We start from the raw sequence: 16,869 nt of genomic DNA on the forward strand, positions 1-16,869 counted from the left end.
TTAAATAAAATAGAATAATATGATCAAAATAAAAAATTAAATCAAATCAGCTGTCAGCCATGAGAAACAGTTCTATTTTTGTTTACTGTAAGATAAGTTGTCAAAACTGATGTAAATTTAAAAAAAAAAATGAAGGACCTTTTTAATGCAATTTAAATTACTTAGACGTCATTCGAAATGTTTTTATGCGTTGGACAATAGCATCTAAACCTTGGGTTTCTCAGTTAATTCACAGGCCTTCTGACATTTGGCATATCCAAACTCTCAGAGCCAATTTCCTCGATGAAGATGTTCAGCAAATTTTCCAATGCCGGTAGCTAGTTTCGAAGGGAGGATTCACTGGTTTGGCACTTTGAACACCAAGGTCGGGTATAAGGTCAAGTCAGGTTATAAGGTAGCGTACCAAATTCAGCAGTCCCAACGGAACTCAGCTCAAGGTGGTCCAGGACCTTCTGCCTTGCTTGCTAACTCTTTAACGATGGATTGTTGGTCAGAATTAAGTGCCTCTCTCTCATCGCAATCTAACGGTAATGATCTTGTGCAATTAGTTGCGTATATATTCTGACATCTTTGGAAATGCAGGAACGCCTTGGTGTTTAACAATCAGGTTCAGTCCCATCAAGAAGTTCTGGTAGCTGCAGCTAAAGCACCAAGAGGACTTTCAAATTGTTGAGGCGTCTTCCACTCCAATACCTATCACTTTCGTCCAATTCCATCCAGTCATGGTCTCCCCCCTCCACAGCATTTTGTCAAATTGAACTTCGTTACTGCAGTGGACAGGAAAAGGAGCAAAGGTGCGACAAGGGTGGTTTGCCTTGATCTTTTGGGGCGAGTGGCTGATTGGCGATGTTGTCTTTGGCCTTCAGTTCATGATCTGCTGCTCTTGGAAAGCTTACCCTGCCGCGAAGCCGCCTCACTTGGCATGAACAAAGGCCTAATGATATTCTTCTGGAAGGTGACTCATCCATAGTCATTGATGCCTTGCGGCGTTTGATATTCCCAGTAACCATACATGGAATCATTTTGGATGCGTTAGATCTTGTTAAGCCACTGGGCAATTATAGTTTCTGGGCAGATAGACGGAATTATAACTTAGCCGCACATTCCGTGGCTACAAAGTTTCTCCATGACGTTTTGTTCAGACATAATTTTGATTTGCAATGGAACATTGTACATCAGCTTTTGCCACCTTGATGGCATCAATGATCATCCGAATATGATTTAAAAAAAAATAGCATCTCAAACTTAACCACTGTACCCTATCCTCACAAAACAGCCCGCTCCAGATGGTGAAATCATTGGCCCAAGCAGGTGGGCTCCTGGGGTACAACCTTTGCAGCAGTAACGGTTGTGGACCTTGTGGTTATTCATTGATGTGATGAGCTGTTAACTAACGGAGCTTTCGTGAAATTTGAATATCAGAGCTGAGGCCTCTGAAGCAGCAAGTAAACTCATGCCATCGACTTTTTAGGAACACTTTACTATCCCACTTCCCACACTAACACAAATCCTTCAAAATTTTGAAGGATGAAGGCAGCCAGAAACAGAATCACAAAGTTGGAGAAAGGGTTGAATGCAGCAATTTGAGAAATATTTACTTACAATATACATATTTAAGATCTACGGACATACGCCAATGACAAAAAATATAGAAACTTGAAACGAACTTATTGATGCCAACTTTTGACAGAATGAATACATACAGCAATCCTCATTAATGCATTGCAAAGCAGAATCATGACGAATGTTATGGGAGACTTATGCTCAATCCTTCTTATAGACCAACGTTGGGTACTCTGGACTCCACATGTTGTTTTTCACAAATTCTAGGATTTCCTCCTGCAAGTCACAAATCACACGTAATTGTCATATTTAGCTTTCCAAAAATTCTCATTGGAGAGAGAGAGAACTCCGCCTAAATAGTTTGTGTTTAGCAGGTCCCAAATCCGGATAAAATAGGAGGGTTGCGGTAGGTGACAACCAGCGTAAAAATTTCGTCACACCTCATTATATGGATTCAAATGATATAAACGTTGGGGCGTCCTCTACTTATGACGCACTACATCGGAACCCGGGTGTAGTGAGAAATATGCAAGGGTGTAGAGCGTTCACCGAAAGCGACGCGCCATGTCGGCGCCCAGTTGTGATCTTAAATGAGCAAGGGTTCCTACATCATGGACGTGTGTTGGTAAAGAAGTTAGTTCATAGGACAGATAGTAAAACAGATAGTGAAACAGAACACAAGATAGGCATAGAGAACAATAGAATATATCATAGAAGAAGATCAATTAGGAAGGAACAAGATAGGAGGAGAATCAGGGTTGATACTTGGAATGTTGGATCACTTACAGAGAAATTAATGAAGCTTGTGGATACCTTGAAAAGGAGAATGGTGAATATTGCTTGTATTCAAGAAACTAAATGGATAGGAGAGAAAAGCAAGGAAGTAGGTAATTCAGGGTAGAAACTGTAGTTAACTGGAAAGGAAAGAAACAAGAATGGAGTGGGCATAATCATAGACAGGACATTGAAAGATGTTGTAATAGCTATGAAAAGAGCAGGAGATAGAATTATACTAGTAAAACTAGTACTAGAAGGAGAAATAACAAATGTAGTTAATGCTTATGTCCCACAAATTGGACTAGATAGTGAGAGTAAACAAAGGTTTTGGAAAGATATGGATGATCTAATGCAAAGTATACCGAATGAAGAGAATGTTTTCATCAGTGGAGATTTGAATGGACATTTAGGAAGTGATAGGCAAGATTATGAGAATATTCATAGAGGTTTTGGCTTTGGCAGCCGAAATGAGAAGGGAAAAAGCATCCTGGATTTTGCTATGGTATACGACCTAATACTAGCAAATACCTACTTTATAAAAAGAGAGTCATATTTAGTGACTTTCAAAAGCGAGCAACATAGAAGTCGAATTAACTTCCTCTTAACCAGGAAGATAAATAGAGCTCTATGCAAGGATTGCAAGGTCATTCCGGGAGAGGTTTTAATTGGTTAGTGGTCTTGGGTGTCAAGTTTAGGAATAATTCAAGTAAGGTTAGAAGAAATAATGTAGCTCGAGCAAAGTGGTAGGAGTTGAAAGGAGCAAAGCAAGTGAAGTTCAAAAATGAGCTTCCCGAGTCCGAAGTATGGAAGCTGAATGTAGAGGCCAATGGTATGTGGATACAGATGGCATCAAAGATTAGAAAAGTAGCTAGAAAAGTACTTGGAGAGTCTAGAGGACATGGACCACCCTCAAAAGAGAGAGTGGTGGAATGAGAAAGTACAAAATGCAATAAAAAGAAAGGAAATGCTATAAGAAATTACCTAAGTGTGATAATAATGAGGCATATGAACAGTACAAGATATCAAAGAAAGAGGCAAAAAAGGCAGTCAAGCAAAAGCATAGGCCTTTGAAAAGTTATATGAGAAACTTGAAACTAAAGAAGGGGAGAAGAATATTTATAGATTAGCAAGGATGAGAGAAAAGAAATATCAAGATCTCAATCAAATTAGGTGCATTAAGGATAAAGAAGGAAAAGTGTTGGTGAAAGATGAGGACATTAAAGAAAAATGGAGAAATTATTTCGATGATCTCTTTAATAATAGTCAAAATGGTAATAGCGTGACTATAGACTACAGAACAATAGAAAATAATGTGAATTATACTAGAAGAATTAGATCTTTAGAAGTAAAGGAAACACTTAAGAGAATGAAAGTGGGTAAAGCCTGTGGACCCGATGGAATACCAATTGAAGTGTAAAAGTGTTTGGGAGATATGGGAGTGGCATGGTTAACTAAATTGTTTAATAAGATTCTAAACTCAAAGAAAATGTCTTATGAATGGAGGAGGAGTATTTTAGTACCTATTTTTAAAAATAAGGGGTATATACAGAGTTGCTCAAACTATAGAGGAACATTGACTACGTCATAACACTTCTATCTCTCCCAATCAATTTGGCTTCATGCCCGATCGTTCAACTATGGAAACAATCTTTCTCATTAGAAGCTTGATGGAGAAATATAGAGATGTGAAAAAAAATCTACACATGATTTTTATCGATTTAGAGAAGGCTTATGATAGTGTTCCAAGAAATTTCTTATGGAGAGTGTTAGAGCAAAAAATAGTATCTATTAGGTACATACAAATGTTGAAAGATATGTATGAAGGAGCAACTACTATTGTGCGCACAGTGAGAAGGGACACGAGATTTTCCTACCTCAGTTGGCTTACACCAAGGTTCAGCTGTAAGCTTTTACCTTTTTACATTAGTTTTAGATGAATTGACCAAACATATACAAGAGAGTATCCCTTGGTGCATGATGTTTGCGGATGATATAGTTCTAATAGATGAAACGCGAGAAGGAGTCAATAGAAAGCTAACGCTTTGGAGAAGTACTCTAGAGTCAAAAAGTTTTAAGTTAAGTAGAACGAAGACAGAATACATGCATTGCAAGTTCAGTGAAGGCCAAACTGATAATAGAGAATGAGTTAGTTTGGATGAAGTGGTACTGTCCCAAAGTAATCACGTTAAATATCTCGGCTCAATCCTTCAAGTAGATGAGGGATGTGAGGAGGATGTTAGTCATAGGAATAAAACCGGATGGTTGAAGTGGAGATGTGCCACATGAGTTTTATGTGATTGCAAGATTTCTAATAAATTGAAAGGAAAATTTTACCATACAGGTATACGACCGGCCATGTTATATGGTAGTGAGTGTTGGGCACTGAAATAGTCGTATGTGTCTAAGATAAGAGTTGCGGAGATGAGAATGTTAAGGTGGATGAGTGGCCATACTTGACTAGATAAAGTCCGTGATGAGAGTATTAAAGAAAAAGTAGGAGTGGTGCCAATAGAGGATAAGTTGAGAGAAGGGAGATTGAGGTAGTTTGATCATGTGAAGCGTAGACATACGGAGGATCCAGTTAGACAAGTAGAGCACATTAGGTTAGATGATAGAAAGAAAAGAAGGGGTAAACCTAAACTGACTTGAAAGAGAATAGTACAACATGACCTAGAAGCATTACACATTTCCGAGGATTTAACCCAAAATCGTTTAGAGTGGAAAAAGAGAATCCATATAGCTGATCCTAAATTTTTGAGATAAATGCTTAGTTGAGTTGAGTTGAGTTGAGTTGGAGAGAGAGAGAGAGAAAGAGAGAGAGCAATCATGTGTCTGAATCATCAAACCATCTAAATTAGTTGATGAAACAGATTCAAGTTTCAATATTGTTTAGGTTCATCTTGTTTTATTTAAAATTACACTTATTTTGGATAAAAAGATTAATATGATGACCAGATTAGACTTCCCCCTGATTGCAAAATAGACAGAAAGGAACAAAAATTTTGATAAATGGATCAACCACGCTAAAAGCATATGATGAGTTGCCACACATAACACTTCTATCTATAAAAATTTATAAATAGGCTGACTTCAATCTGAAGTCATACCAATTCCATCTTCAAAATGACATTGTTGAGTGAAAGAAAACACACCTCGTTAAGTTTTCGAAGCTCTCGAGCATCCATCTCACGATATCCTTCTGCAAGATCCTCTTCTATGGCTTCCTTCACAACAGCTGCAGCTACCTGCTTTGTTATATCTCGTATCCTGCAAATATGTTTGATGTCAGAAATATGCATGACCCCTGTAGATTATAGAACCTTTCAAACTCCTGAGATAGTAAACAGTAGTGGAAGACCAATACGTACCTAGATGTTGAAGGGTATATGATCCCTTGCAGAACCTCATCTTCTGTCATATATGCAGCTAGGCTGTAAATTTCAGTTTTGGATCAAACAATTGAAATCAATGACGAAAGCATTATAGTAAAAAAATCATAAGAATTTTGTAACAATTCTTTAACGATGGACAATTGTTTCATTAGTGTACTGATAATTAGTGGCCACAGTTTCTTTTAGGGGCTGTTTCCCATTCAGATTCCTGTTTACATCATAGGCTAACTAAACAAATAACAACTACCAACAGATTAAAATTTTCCAAACTGTTTCAGGTGATGAATGTTTCTCTCAGCATTTGATCAAATGTTCAACAAATAAAAGCTAATTCGGGAAGGATATGTGAGAAAATACCATTCAGCTGCAGCCTGTAGCATGCCATCAGAGATGATCCTAGAGCCAGAGAGAAGCGTCCCAAGCCCGATACTGCATGGACACATGGATGCATAGATGAATAAATAAGAGGGACAAAGGAAGTATGCACATCTATTTTAAATGCCCCTAGTGAATTGTAACTGAAGAAACTAACCCTGGAAAGAGATACATGTTGTTTCCCTGGTTACAGTGGCCAACATGACCATTTCCTGTGGCATTGAAAAGTTAATACATATATTCTGGTTACAGTATCCTAAAGTAAACTCCTATTACTATCCATCCCAAGTTGAAATGAAGCTAAAGATTTCAATCAAGCAGCAGGTTAAATAACAAGAAACTAATGCTTCATAGATTTGAAGAATAACCATAGGTCAAAGCAAGTCCAATAAAACATAATATGTACCAAGATCCACATCTTTGAAAGGACTTCCACTTGCAAATATAACATTGTCACCCACAATAGAAAATGCTTCTTCAGGAGTGCATTCAGCTGTCATAAGGGGGAGAAAAAATGGAAAGCAAGAAAAATAACACTTCACATTAGACATTCTTTCTACCAAAGGCAAAGGGAATCACAGAAAATGTCATACCATTTTTTGTAGGGTTTGACATGGCAAAGATTGCTGGTCTAGTTGAAGTTGAACCTTTGAGGGCCTCTAATACCTAAAAATGATATACGCACATCATGTTTGCACTGGGAATAATTCACCACATTTAATCTTTAACTTACAAAAAAAAAAAAAAAAAAGAAAACAAAAACTTTAAGCCATCCAGAAGTTTGTCATAAATTCATTTTGAATGAAATATCATTAGATTTTCAGTATCCATTCTATCACTATACCTCTTTTGAGAACAATCCTCCAACTGCAGATAATCCAAGAAGAACATCAGGCTTCACTTCCCGCACCTGATTAGCATAGATTAACTGAGATGAGAACAGGCTCATCCTGGGAACTTCATTATATATATATATATATATATATATATATATATATATTCATCAAGAAAGCTCATCCACTTCTTTGTTTCTATAGTAGAAATATAGATAGCGCATTATATTCTGATAAAACCAGGGGTGGAACCAGAAATTTTTCTTTGGTGGGTCCAAACATAATATTAAAAGGAAGTTAAATGAAATCTTGACAAAAATATAGAGACTAAAATAAAAATATAAAATATTAAGAGATTAAAAATTAAATAATATAAAAATATGAATAAAATCTACATAAAAGTGCAAAGGCTGGAAAAAATAAATAAATACTGGAGCGATAAACAGTAATTTTTAAAAAAAATTAGTAAGTTTTTTTTTTTTATTTCTTTTGGGTGAGTAGTTCCGCCCCTGGATAAAACAATGTTAATACAAACCACTTCTGCAAGGCTTGCACCCTCCCTTAATCCTTGACGATTAGCTTCTTTGATCTTCCTTGCAAATGGCAGGGCTTCTGGGTCAATATTTTCACGTTCCTCTGTGATCAGACCCTGGATAGACAACAATAATTCAATCATGACATTGAGCAGGGAAAGCAGCCCTGGGAATACACGTTATGGCAAGCTTGCAAAATATACCAGATCCAACTTTAACATGAGACCAAGCTGATGCATTGAACAGAAATACAATAATGATGTCCTAAAAAGGCTCCACCATATTATATAAGCAAATGTACAATTGGCAAGCAAAGTTGTGTCAAACTCAAGACAGTTTTACTGGTGGAAAACATTCATGCATTAATTTTCTTTTATGTCAAGCATATAAGAAAATGAAAATGGAGTTCTGAAAGTAGGATGTGCACATGATAAATAAAAAATTTTAGGACAATAGCTTCTCACCTTAGCATCAACTACCCAGAACTGACTCAATGCACTTTTGAATGCAGATTCATTATTTCCCAACATCCTGGCCATTGTTTTCCTTGCGGCATTAAGAACCCCTATTCCAGCACTGCAGATGTGCAAGGAGTAAGCAAACAAGCCTTCTTACTTTGTACTAAACATGCAGGTGCCAGGTATCATTTCTCAAATTCGTGCAATAAATGCTATAGAGGAAAGCTTATAATTTACTTTAAACACAACATTAAAAAAATTTTAAGTTGGCCATATCTTCAACCCAAATGAGAACAATTTCAGTCAAGATAATAGACAAATATACGTGTTCTCCTTCCTTGGGTATGTGTGCGTGTGTTCTGGGAACCCCAGGAATGCACAATGAGTCATCCACAGAGTGGGACAGCCAACTAACCTTCCAGCACCAGCAACAACAATCTTTTGTTTGGGAAAATCAATCATTGGCCTGCCTTGTGCCCTTACAGCTCCTAGAAGGCCAGCAATTGCAACCCCTGCTGTACCCTGTACACTCAGCAAGGAAAACAAACAAATACCTTTTGTTTGCACGTTTGAAAAAAAAGAAAAGAAAAGAAAATATAGGACAGTAAACAGACACTCAAATCATACTAAAGTAGAACGCTTTCCTGGGCTCATTACATCCACACTGTATATATCTTACCCCAAGAAGAGCCACATCAATCCCTTCCACCTTAAAATTATGCATACATAATTAGTAAGGAAGGCTCTGCTTGGATAGACAGAGGGAAAACATAGAATATCTTCAAAATTTCCTAAAGGACACACTTCATTTCCCTTTGTTTTGCATGCATACATTGTTGTACAGAACCCATGAAATTTGAATCAAGAACTTCAAGAAGTAGTTTAGGAGAATTGGGGCCACAGATCATGAAGTATTTTTGCTCCACATATGATGAAATATTCAAAATCAATCAAGAACAGCGCTAATATCTAGACTGCAACCTCTAAAATAAGCACAACGTGACTGCAGATTTGCCAGATGAAAACTGGGACAGAAGATCTGAATTTGTAGTAATAATATGCCAACTTCACCTATTTCATCTAGCAGTACTTATTTGCACAAATTCATCTTTTGTTGTGGTCCATGCAATTGTGCTGCTCATAAACATGATTTTGACAATATAGCTGCAATTCCAGGCCAATCACAGAAATAGAAAAATTCAATTACCTGGACATCATCATTGAACATTCTGTAGGTATTCCTGTAGCGCTGCAATAGCTTGAACGCCCACTTGCTTTGAAAATCCTCAAACTGAATAAATCTAGTGTATAAGAATCTCAACAAAAGTGCTAACTGAGAGAGTTCATCAATATATTAATTGACTAGACACACAGAAATCTAAATTACCTGCACAATCACTTGTGGCCAACGAGTAAACACTGCCTCCATGAATTCATCAATTACTGCAACATACTCATCGCCATCAAGACGGTGTTCTTGCAATCCCAAATCTATCACAAAAATAAAATGGCAATCTTCTTGTTATGGGGAATAAATCAGCTTGTAAAGCATATGCTAGTAATTAATAAAAGATGGAATGCTATAATGATGCCAGAGTACAAGGATCTGTTTAAGGCTCTAAATTCTCTAAAGTCCTTGTTCATGATCATTGATTTCGAATCCAAGCTTGAAAGTTCCGGTCAAGTTTCCCGCAACAAGAGGGATAATTGGAGCTTGATCTTGAGATATGCCTCGTATCACTGACCATATAACTGCAAAATTCTGCTATAAATATAATCAAATAAGTAGTAGAATTTTACCTAAGTTGGTAGGAGGGTTCTTAGGAATAACAAATGACCTAATAAGTTTATATATGGATTAGTGTTATATCAACATGGTTGTTCTTTACCATTTCTGTAGGCCATATGTAGGCTTCACTCTATAAGAACTGGAGATGAATGTGTATTTATTTGACCAAGTAAAAGAGTTCACTCTTATCCTCCTTCCTATCTTCCTGATCTTTTCTTCCCCTGTCAATTGCTTATTTCTCTACACCAGTCTCTCCCTTTACGTTTCTAACATTCTTCCTTCTTTTTAAGGTATCATAGCTCATCCAGGTTACACTACTAATTCCATTCATATTCCACTAAGCACATAGAAAACATTGCAAACAGAGACTCAAATCCTTGTATTGTACAGCCTTATTTTTCCACAAGTTTGCAGAAGTCAAAACAATGCACTTTTTATCACAAAATCCAGCAAAAAAGAAAAAAATAATCCCATTTGAATCAATTTATCCATAAAACGTCTTTTAAATCTTTCGTGAGGCAGTTATGGCTGGAAAATTCTCATTCTGCAAACAATACGAAATTCCATTTCTGGAACAACAACAGTTCTCATTTTTACATAATGTTGCTTCTCATCTTTATTATGTATGTTAAGAATTTAAGAATTAGAAGAATAAGAAATAAAGAAAGAAAGGGAAGGAAGGGAAGAGAAGAAAAATAACTTTGGCTGCATCTTTTTTCTTATTCCTTCTATAAAATAAAAGGTTACATATTTATGCATACAAATCTCCTATAGTTACTCTACTTAATTAGGAATATAAATATTACCAATTTAGGAATATAAATCCTACACTAATTAGCTCTACTAATTAGGAACACAAATCATATCTATTTAGTAATATAAAACCTATACTAAATAGGAATATATAAATTCATATTGACTTTCTATAACAATGTACATCTCTTTTCACAATTTTATTAGCTGTTTTTGGGGTGAGTAGGAACCTCACCCTTATCATTCCAGTAACTTGCACAGATACAAAAGTACAATTATTTTATTTTATTTTCGAAGATGAGCAAGTATGTGCAAATGTAAGAAGAAAACACTTGTCATTTTTTCATCCATCATCATTCATTGGCAAGTTTTTTACTATTTTGCTATGGGATCTAATGATAATGACATAAATACAGGCTTTCAACAACCATCTATCAAATCTGAGTAGCGTATTTTCTTGTAGAACCCCCATATGATGTGTTGACAATGAAAGAACAATTCCTTCTTACTAACAGAAAATGCAAATTTTCATTAGGTGCTCAAAAAAATTTTCAAAATGATTGAACAGAGAAATAATTACACAAGGGGTCTTTGAGCAGCTTCTCATTGTTGGTTCCAACATCAATCATGACAGGAAGCACCTAGTACAGTGAAAAACAACGGCAAGATTCTCTTAAAAAAGTAGACCAATTCATCTAAAGTAAAATTATAGGATATCAGGTTAAGCAGAAGATGCAAATAATTGCCATCAAGTTCAGAAATGGATAAATAAAAGCAACCAGAAAAGAAAACTGAGCAGTCTGCAATCAACCAGAAAGCATGATCTCCAATTTCACAGAAGCAAGGCATGTAATCTCGGTAAGAACATGCTAGAGAAATAGTGGAATTGAATATGGGAATTCATTTTCAATGTGAAAGAAAATAAGGAAGTTAAAGTTATACATACCATTTAGCAATATATTATTAACTGCTTGACATCAGAAAAACAGAACATATTGAGGCAACTATTAACAGGGAATGTCATGCACACGTCCTCTATTATTATTTTAAATAATTTTCTATCTTATTAAACTTGGAAATATCTACAATATATTTAACGGCTACCTCAATTACTGGAAAGCAACAGCAGGATGAACTTGCTAGTTGCTACATCATTCATCAAAGTTGCCAACTTTTGAGTCTACAAATTTTTTGTGATTCCAAAATTGTCACTATCCCTCACCTTAAAAGTCCCAAGCATCAGTGTTGTGATGACTGTACAGCAACAGTGGGATGAAATCTTTATTTCTTTGGTAAATTTGAAAACTCTCAAATCTTAATTCAAATTTTAACTAGTTGAAAATACATCACAATGATTCCAAAATCAATATTTAGAACAGAAAACATTTCTTTTTCTTTTTTCTTTTTTTTTTTTCCATTTTATAGCCATATATACATATAGATTGATGTGGACTTATAATATTTATTATAAATTAAAATTATTTTTCAACAAAACAACTAATGAGATTATGCAATATCTCCAGAGGAAATAGAAACATTAGCAGTCATCATATGCAAAGAGCCTTCAAGCTAAATAGCACCTCAACCTTTCCATAAAACAGAGTTCACGTGCTGGAAACATTACGAGAGATGGGTTACGGCTAACACATACGATGCCTCAACTAAATGAGTGCATATGGAATGCCCAAAAAAGAAAGATATCCATATGCACTAAAAGTTAACAGAGAAAGAACCCTGCAAAATCTATGTGTCTTTTAAAAAAAGGGACTAACAAGAAATTCCCATGGACATGAAAAAGCATCGAAAGGAACTAGTGGAGAAAGAATAGTAGGTAATATTTCTAAGCTTGTAAGATCAAAACCAACAAGCAAAATGAGAATCACTCTTAATGTCCATGCAAAACAAGTGTTATGTAAAACAACAAGATACCCTTTGAGGATTTATCCCAGCAGCAGCAACATATAAATCCAGCTTCCCAATTGCAATTCCAATCCCCTGGACTCCAAGATCTCCAAGACCTAGTATCCTACTTCCATCCGTAACAACAATCATATCAACCTGTAGTTGTCAGGAAAAAAAAATGTAAGGACAATAGAAAAACCTCAAACCGATACAACTCCAACTCCAAGCCAAGGCCCTTGTACATACATCACACAGCAATCCTAACAATCTTGGCATAAACACTAAGCAGTTACAGAAACTGATCCTTTTCTTCTTCTTTTTCTGATCATCTAAAGGGAGTAATTCCACAAAGAGGTTTCGCAGTTAACTGCATCACTGAAAAATAATAAATACCTGCTCAGCTGGCCAGTTATAAACCATGGACATCATTTCTCCACGATCCTCAGCACTGAAATACATTCCTCTTGGCCTTCTAAATAAACCACTGTAATTTTGGCAAACAAGACCCACAGTGGGAGTATATACGATGGGTGCATATTCCTCGATATTGGCAATCAGAACCTGTTAAATTCAGAAATGAAGTTATGATGTAAAATAAAGTTATGGGTTTAAGGATAGTTGTACAGAATGTATTTGACTGCTCCAACCAGTGTACAGAATCTCAGTGTAGCATACATCTGCTAGTTCAACATTTAACCTCTGATTAAAAGAAATTTATGAACATGCAAATATGGAATATACACCTAAGAACAAGTGGCAAAGAATTGTTCCTTTGTGACACCCTAATTGAATCAGAAAGAAAGATTGTGAAAGAGAAAGATGTCATCAGATGGAAGGGACATACCATAGAAGTGAAATGACTAGAACGTGGACAATTAGCTCTGTTGTTTATTTTGATTATCATGGTGTAATAATTATTAGGGTTGTGCACGGTTCTTGAGCGAACCAAACCGAACTAAAGAATCGTACCAAACTGAAGCTTTGGTTCTGGTTCTTCGCTAAGAACCAAACTGAAACCGAACCAAACCAAGAACCGAATTTCTACATATATTTTTCTTTTTTTTATATAATTATAAATATTTATATATGTATATATAATTATGAACTAAATACAACATAATATTATATTTCATTTCTCTATATTTTTTTAATAATTTTAGTTATAAATACATTAAATTTTCTTATAGTTCTTAATTATAAATATACTATTATATTATACATATGTTAATTGTTAATTATATTTGTATCTTATAGTTAAATATTACATAATTAACAAATAGTTAAAATGTATATCATATGATATACTTATACTATTATATTATATAATATATTTAATCCTAAATTATATATGCAATTATGCACCTTATAGTTAAAGATTATATAATTTAGAAATAGCTAAAATATATATTATATGATATATTATGTATTAATAATCTAATTCAAAACTTAAATGCTAATTCAAATATAACTTTTTAAGGAAATAATTACATAAAATTATTCTAAGAATCAAAAACCATATCGAATCGGAACCAAAATAATGAAAAATCGAATCAGAACAGTACCAAAATTTTAGTTCAATTCCAGTTTCTAGGCAGACCTCCAACCAAACCGGAACCACATACCTTTGATAATTAAGGAAATTTGTAGTGAAGGCAAAGATGTATGATTTGAAAACCTCAAAAGAGAGTTGCAGCCATTCTTTTTCAGGCTTTCTACCAAACTCGCCACTGCTCTATTCTTCTTCATTTTTTTAGGAATGAATGAATAATGTATCATGGGTAGATTTAGTATTTATGTATACTACTATTACATTTTTATATGAACCCGAAATTGCTTGAACCACTGCTGTTAAACAATGAGAGAGAGAGAGAGAGAGAGAGAGAGAGAGAGAGAGAGAGAGAGAGAATTCGCATGAGCACAAGGGAGCTTGTCTCGAGTGCATGCACAACATTACAATTTATCTGCCCTATTTTTCTCTGACAAGCAGCACAAACTGCCCATGGCTTTTCATCAATCAATCACAATATTTTGCAAATTTGTCACAAAATACCTTCTTATAACAACTAGAAACACAAAAATTAATTAAATGCTAAACATTTATAGCTGTTGATTTTAGTATCCATAATCCTGTGGAAGAAAAACAAGAGTAAAATAATGGAGAATTGTACACTATGAACTGTTCAGAGCCTAGCACTTCTACAGATTTTTTATGAGAATGTCAGTGACCAGTTGCATGAGTGTTCAGAAGTTGCCGAATAATGATGGACAAAAATAGCCCAAAAACAAAATAATGTCTTTAAAATTACTTCAATTTACCACTATCAAGGCAGAGTACAAAATAGGACGCACACCTTATAGTACATTGTTTCATTTCTGTCATGCAACCTATTAAGTATGCGCCACTTGGCCAAAGCATTTGGATCAGAAGGTCCATCTCTAGCATGCACTTCAAGCCTCTTCAAGTCAGCCACTGTAAATGAACAAATATCCACACTTGTGAGTAAGGAAGTTAATATTAATAAGCACTCAGTTCATGTCTAGTAGAGCATCATGAAACTTGATAAATGTGACAAAATGGAATTAAATTCTTCGTGTGACGAAATGGAATTAAATTCTTAGGCTATGTTTGACAGGCCATAATGCTTTGAGTTTCAATAGAAAAGTTGATTGCATTACATTGCATTATAGCTTGTCAAACATTACATTAGTTCATGTGCTGGTTTCAAATTGGAAGAAATAAAAGTTCGTTATTTATTTAATTGACATGTGAACTTAGAAGGGCTTGAAAACTTACTGAACCGTTCAATTTGTTGCTCAGAAGACATAACATTGGGAGGAAGAAGTCCCCGAAGATCAAGACGATCTCGTTCCGTTATAGAAAACGATGTTCCCTATCAATTGTATTAAAGGAATAATGTACAAAATTGAATCAAAACATTCAATTAAAAATAAACTTAAAAAGAACACTTATACTTTGTTTGGATTGAGGAAAATGGAGAAAAGAAAAAAGAAAAAAATATTTGATTTCTCTCCATTCTCTTATTTGAACATCAAGTAAAAGAGATAAAGGGAGAGAAATAGGAAAAAATAGGAGAAATTCCTCTCCTTTATAATTAACTCGTACCATTTCTCTTCAAATTAGAGAAAAATAGAGATAAATTTATAATAAAATACTAAAATATCCATCTACAACATAATAGACATATTATGATAAGCACCCAAATTTATGACACACACACATAAACAATATAATCATTCATAATCATTCAGTATAGAAGAAAAAAAATAACACAGTATTTAACTTAATTCAACCGTACGGCCTACATGCACGAAAAGTTACACTATGACGATGACAAAAGTGTATTCCTTAAATATCTCACAACTAGAATATTACAGTATTTATACATGCCTCTGTTACCACGATATATCTCACTTTTTATACCAATGGAATTGCAGCGCTAAATTTTAAGATCAAATCATAATTCAATACATCAAAACATATACAAAATTCAAGTCAAAAGAAATAACAAGACATACGAATGAAAACGATACAATAGTTATATTTTTCCTTCTCTTTTAACTTTTTTCAATTCTAATAGCCTATCCAAGTAATAGAAAGGAAGATCCAAACATAGGGTTATAGTGTGTTTGGACGAGTAAAATTTTTAGGTAAGATAAAGGCAAATAGGTAAAATAGCAAAACCTTCCAATACAGCTGAAAAAGCTAAGATTTTTGAGATTTTGAATCCTCTAAAAATTTTACCTCCTTTAACAAATCTATCTCCCGTGCTCATCTTCCTCTCAAACAAGCACGGCAAATTTTAAAAATCCATCCTTACATTTAAAAACTTCCTCCCCGTTAATGAAACAAAAATAACACAGTTACCTTGTTGAACCAAGGATCATGAAGAATATCAAGGCTTCGCTTGTGCACAATAGTGGGACGGTGGCCCTCGGTTGTAGTGATAGATCTAGCAGTCTGCGTTAGAGCAGCTGGATTCATAAATCTTTGTTTTAGGCGTTTGATCAGAGACAAGGATGCTCTGATCTGGTAAGAGAAGTTGGACATTATTTTGAGTGCAAAACGGAATCAGAGATAGATCAATGTGAAAGATAACAGTCGACACCCTAAGTCCGAGCGGCAAGAGAAGTGAGTGAGCAAGGAGAGGAGAGCTCCGAGACGCTGAGCAGTTACTTCTCTTCCGTTTTCTTTCTTTAGTAAATTTGGTCGTTGAGTCAAACGATGTGTTAACGAAACGGGCTGTGCCACGGGGCTCCTGGTTGTCCCAGTTAAGCAGATAAGGGATAAAGAAAAAAAAAAAAGAGACCACCGATCACTTCTTGTTTAATTAAATTAATTATCAAAGGTTTAAATTAATCGATAAGATTACAAGAAATGGCAAATAACAGTTCTTAAAATCCACATATACGTGTATATATACATATTTTTGTAATTTTCAAAGTAATCCTCACTATTAAATTTCACCAAAATGA

General features: G+C 35.0%; 1 protein-coding gene across 1 annotated transcript; it reads right to left on the reverse strand.

Moving 5' to 3' along the window:
* Positions 1 to 1,557: 1,557 nt before the first annotated feature.
* Positions 1,558 to 16,657, reverse strand: LOC110663918 (NAD-dependent malic enzyme 62 kDa isoform, mitochondrial). Its single transcript, XM_021823408.2, has 19 exons — positions 16,262 to 16,657; positions 15,170 to 15,266; positions 14,727 to 14,845; positions 12,769 to 12,936; positions 12,403 to 12,531; positions 11,054 to 11,114; positions 9,319 to 9,422; positions 9,139 to 9,222; positions 8,347 to 8,453; positions 7,938 to 8,049; positions 7,476 to 7,589; positions 6,952 to 7,017; positions 6,701 to 6,773; positions 6,514 to 6,600; positions 6,265 to 6,319; positions 6,090 to 6,161; positions 5,709 to 5,771; positions 5,493 to 5,607; positions 1,558 to 1,839 (listed from the first exon to the last, which is right to left on the reverse strand). Exons 1-19 carry the CDS (start codon positions 16,442 to 16,444, stop codon positions 1,765 to 1,767), a joined length of 1,884 nt encoding a protein of 627 aa, XP_021679100.2. The 5' UTR covers positions 16,445 to 16,657; the 3' UTR covers positions 1,558 to 1,764.
* Positions 16,658 to 16,869: the final 212 nt, after the last annotated feature.

Source organism: Hevea brasiliensis, chromosome 9, assembly GCF_030052815.1.
Source record: "Hevea brasiliensis isolate MT/VB/25A 57/8 chromosome 9, ASM3005281v1, whole genome shotgun sequence".
Lineage (NCBI taxonomy): Eukaryota > Viridiplantae > Streptophyta > Magnoliopsida > Malpighiales > Euphorbiaceae > Hevea > Hevea brasiliensis.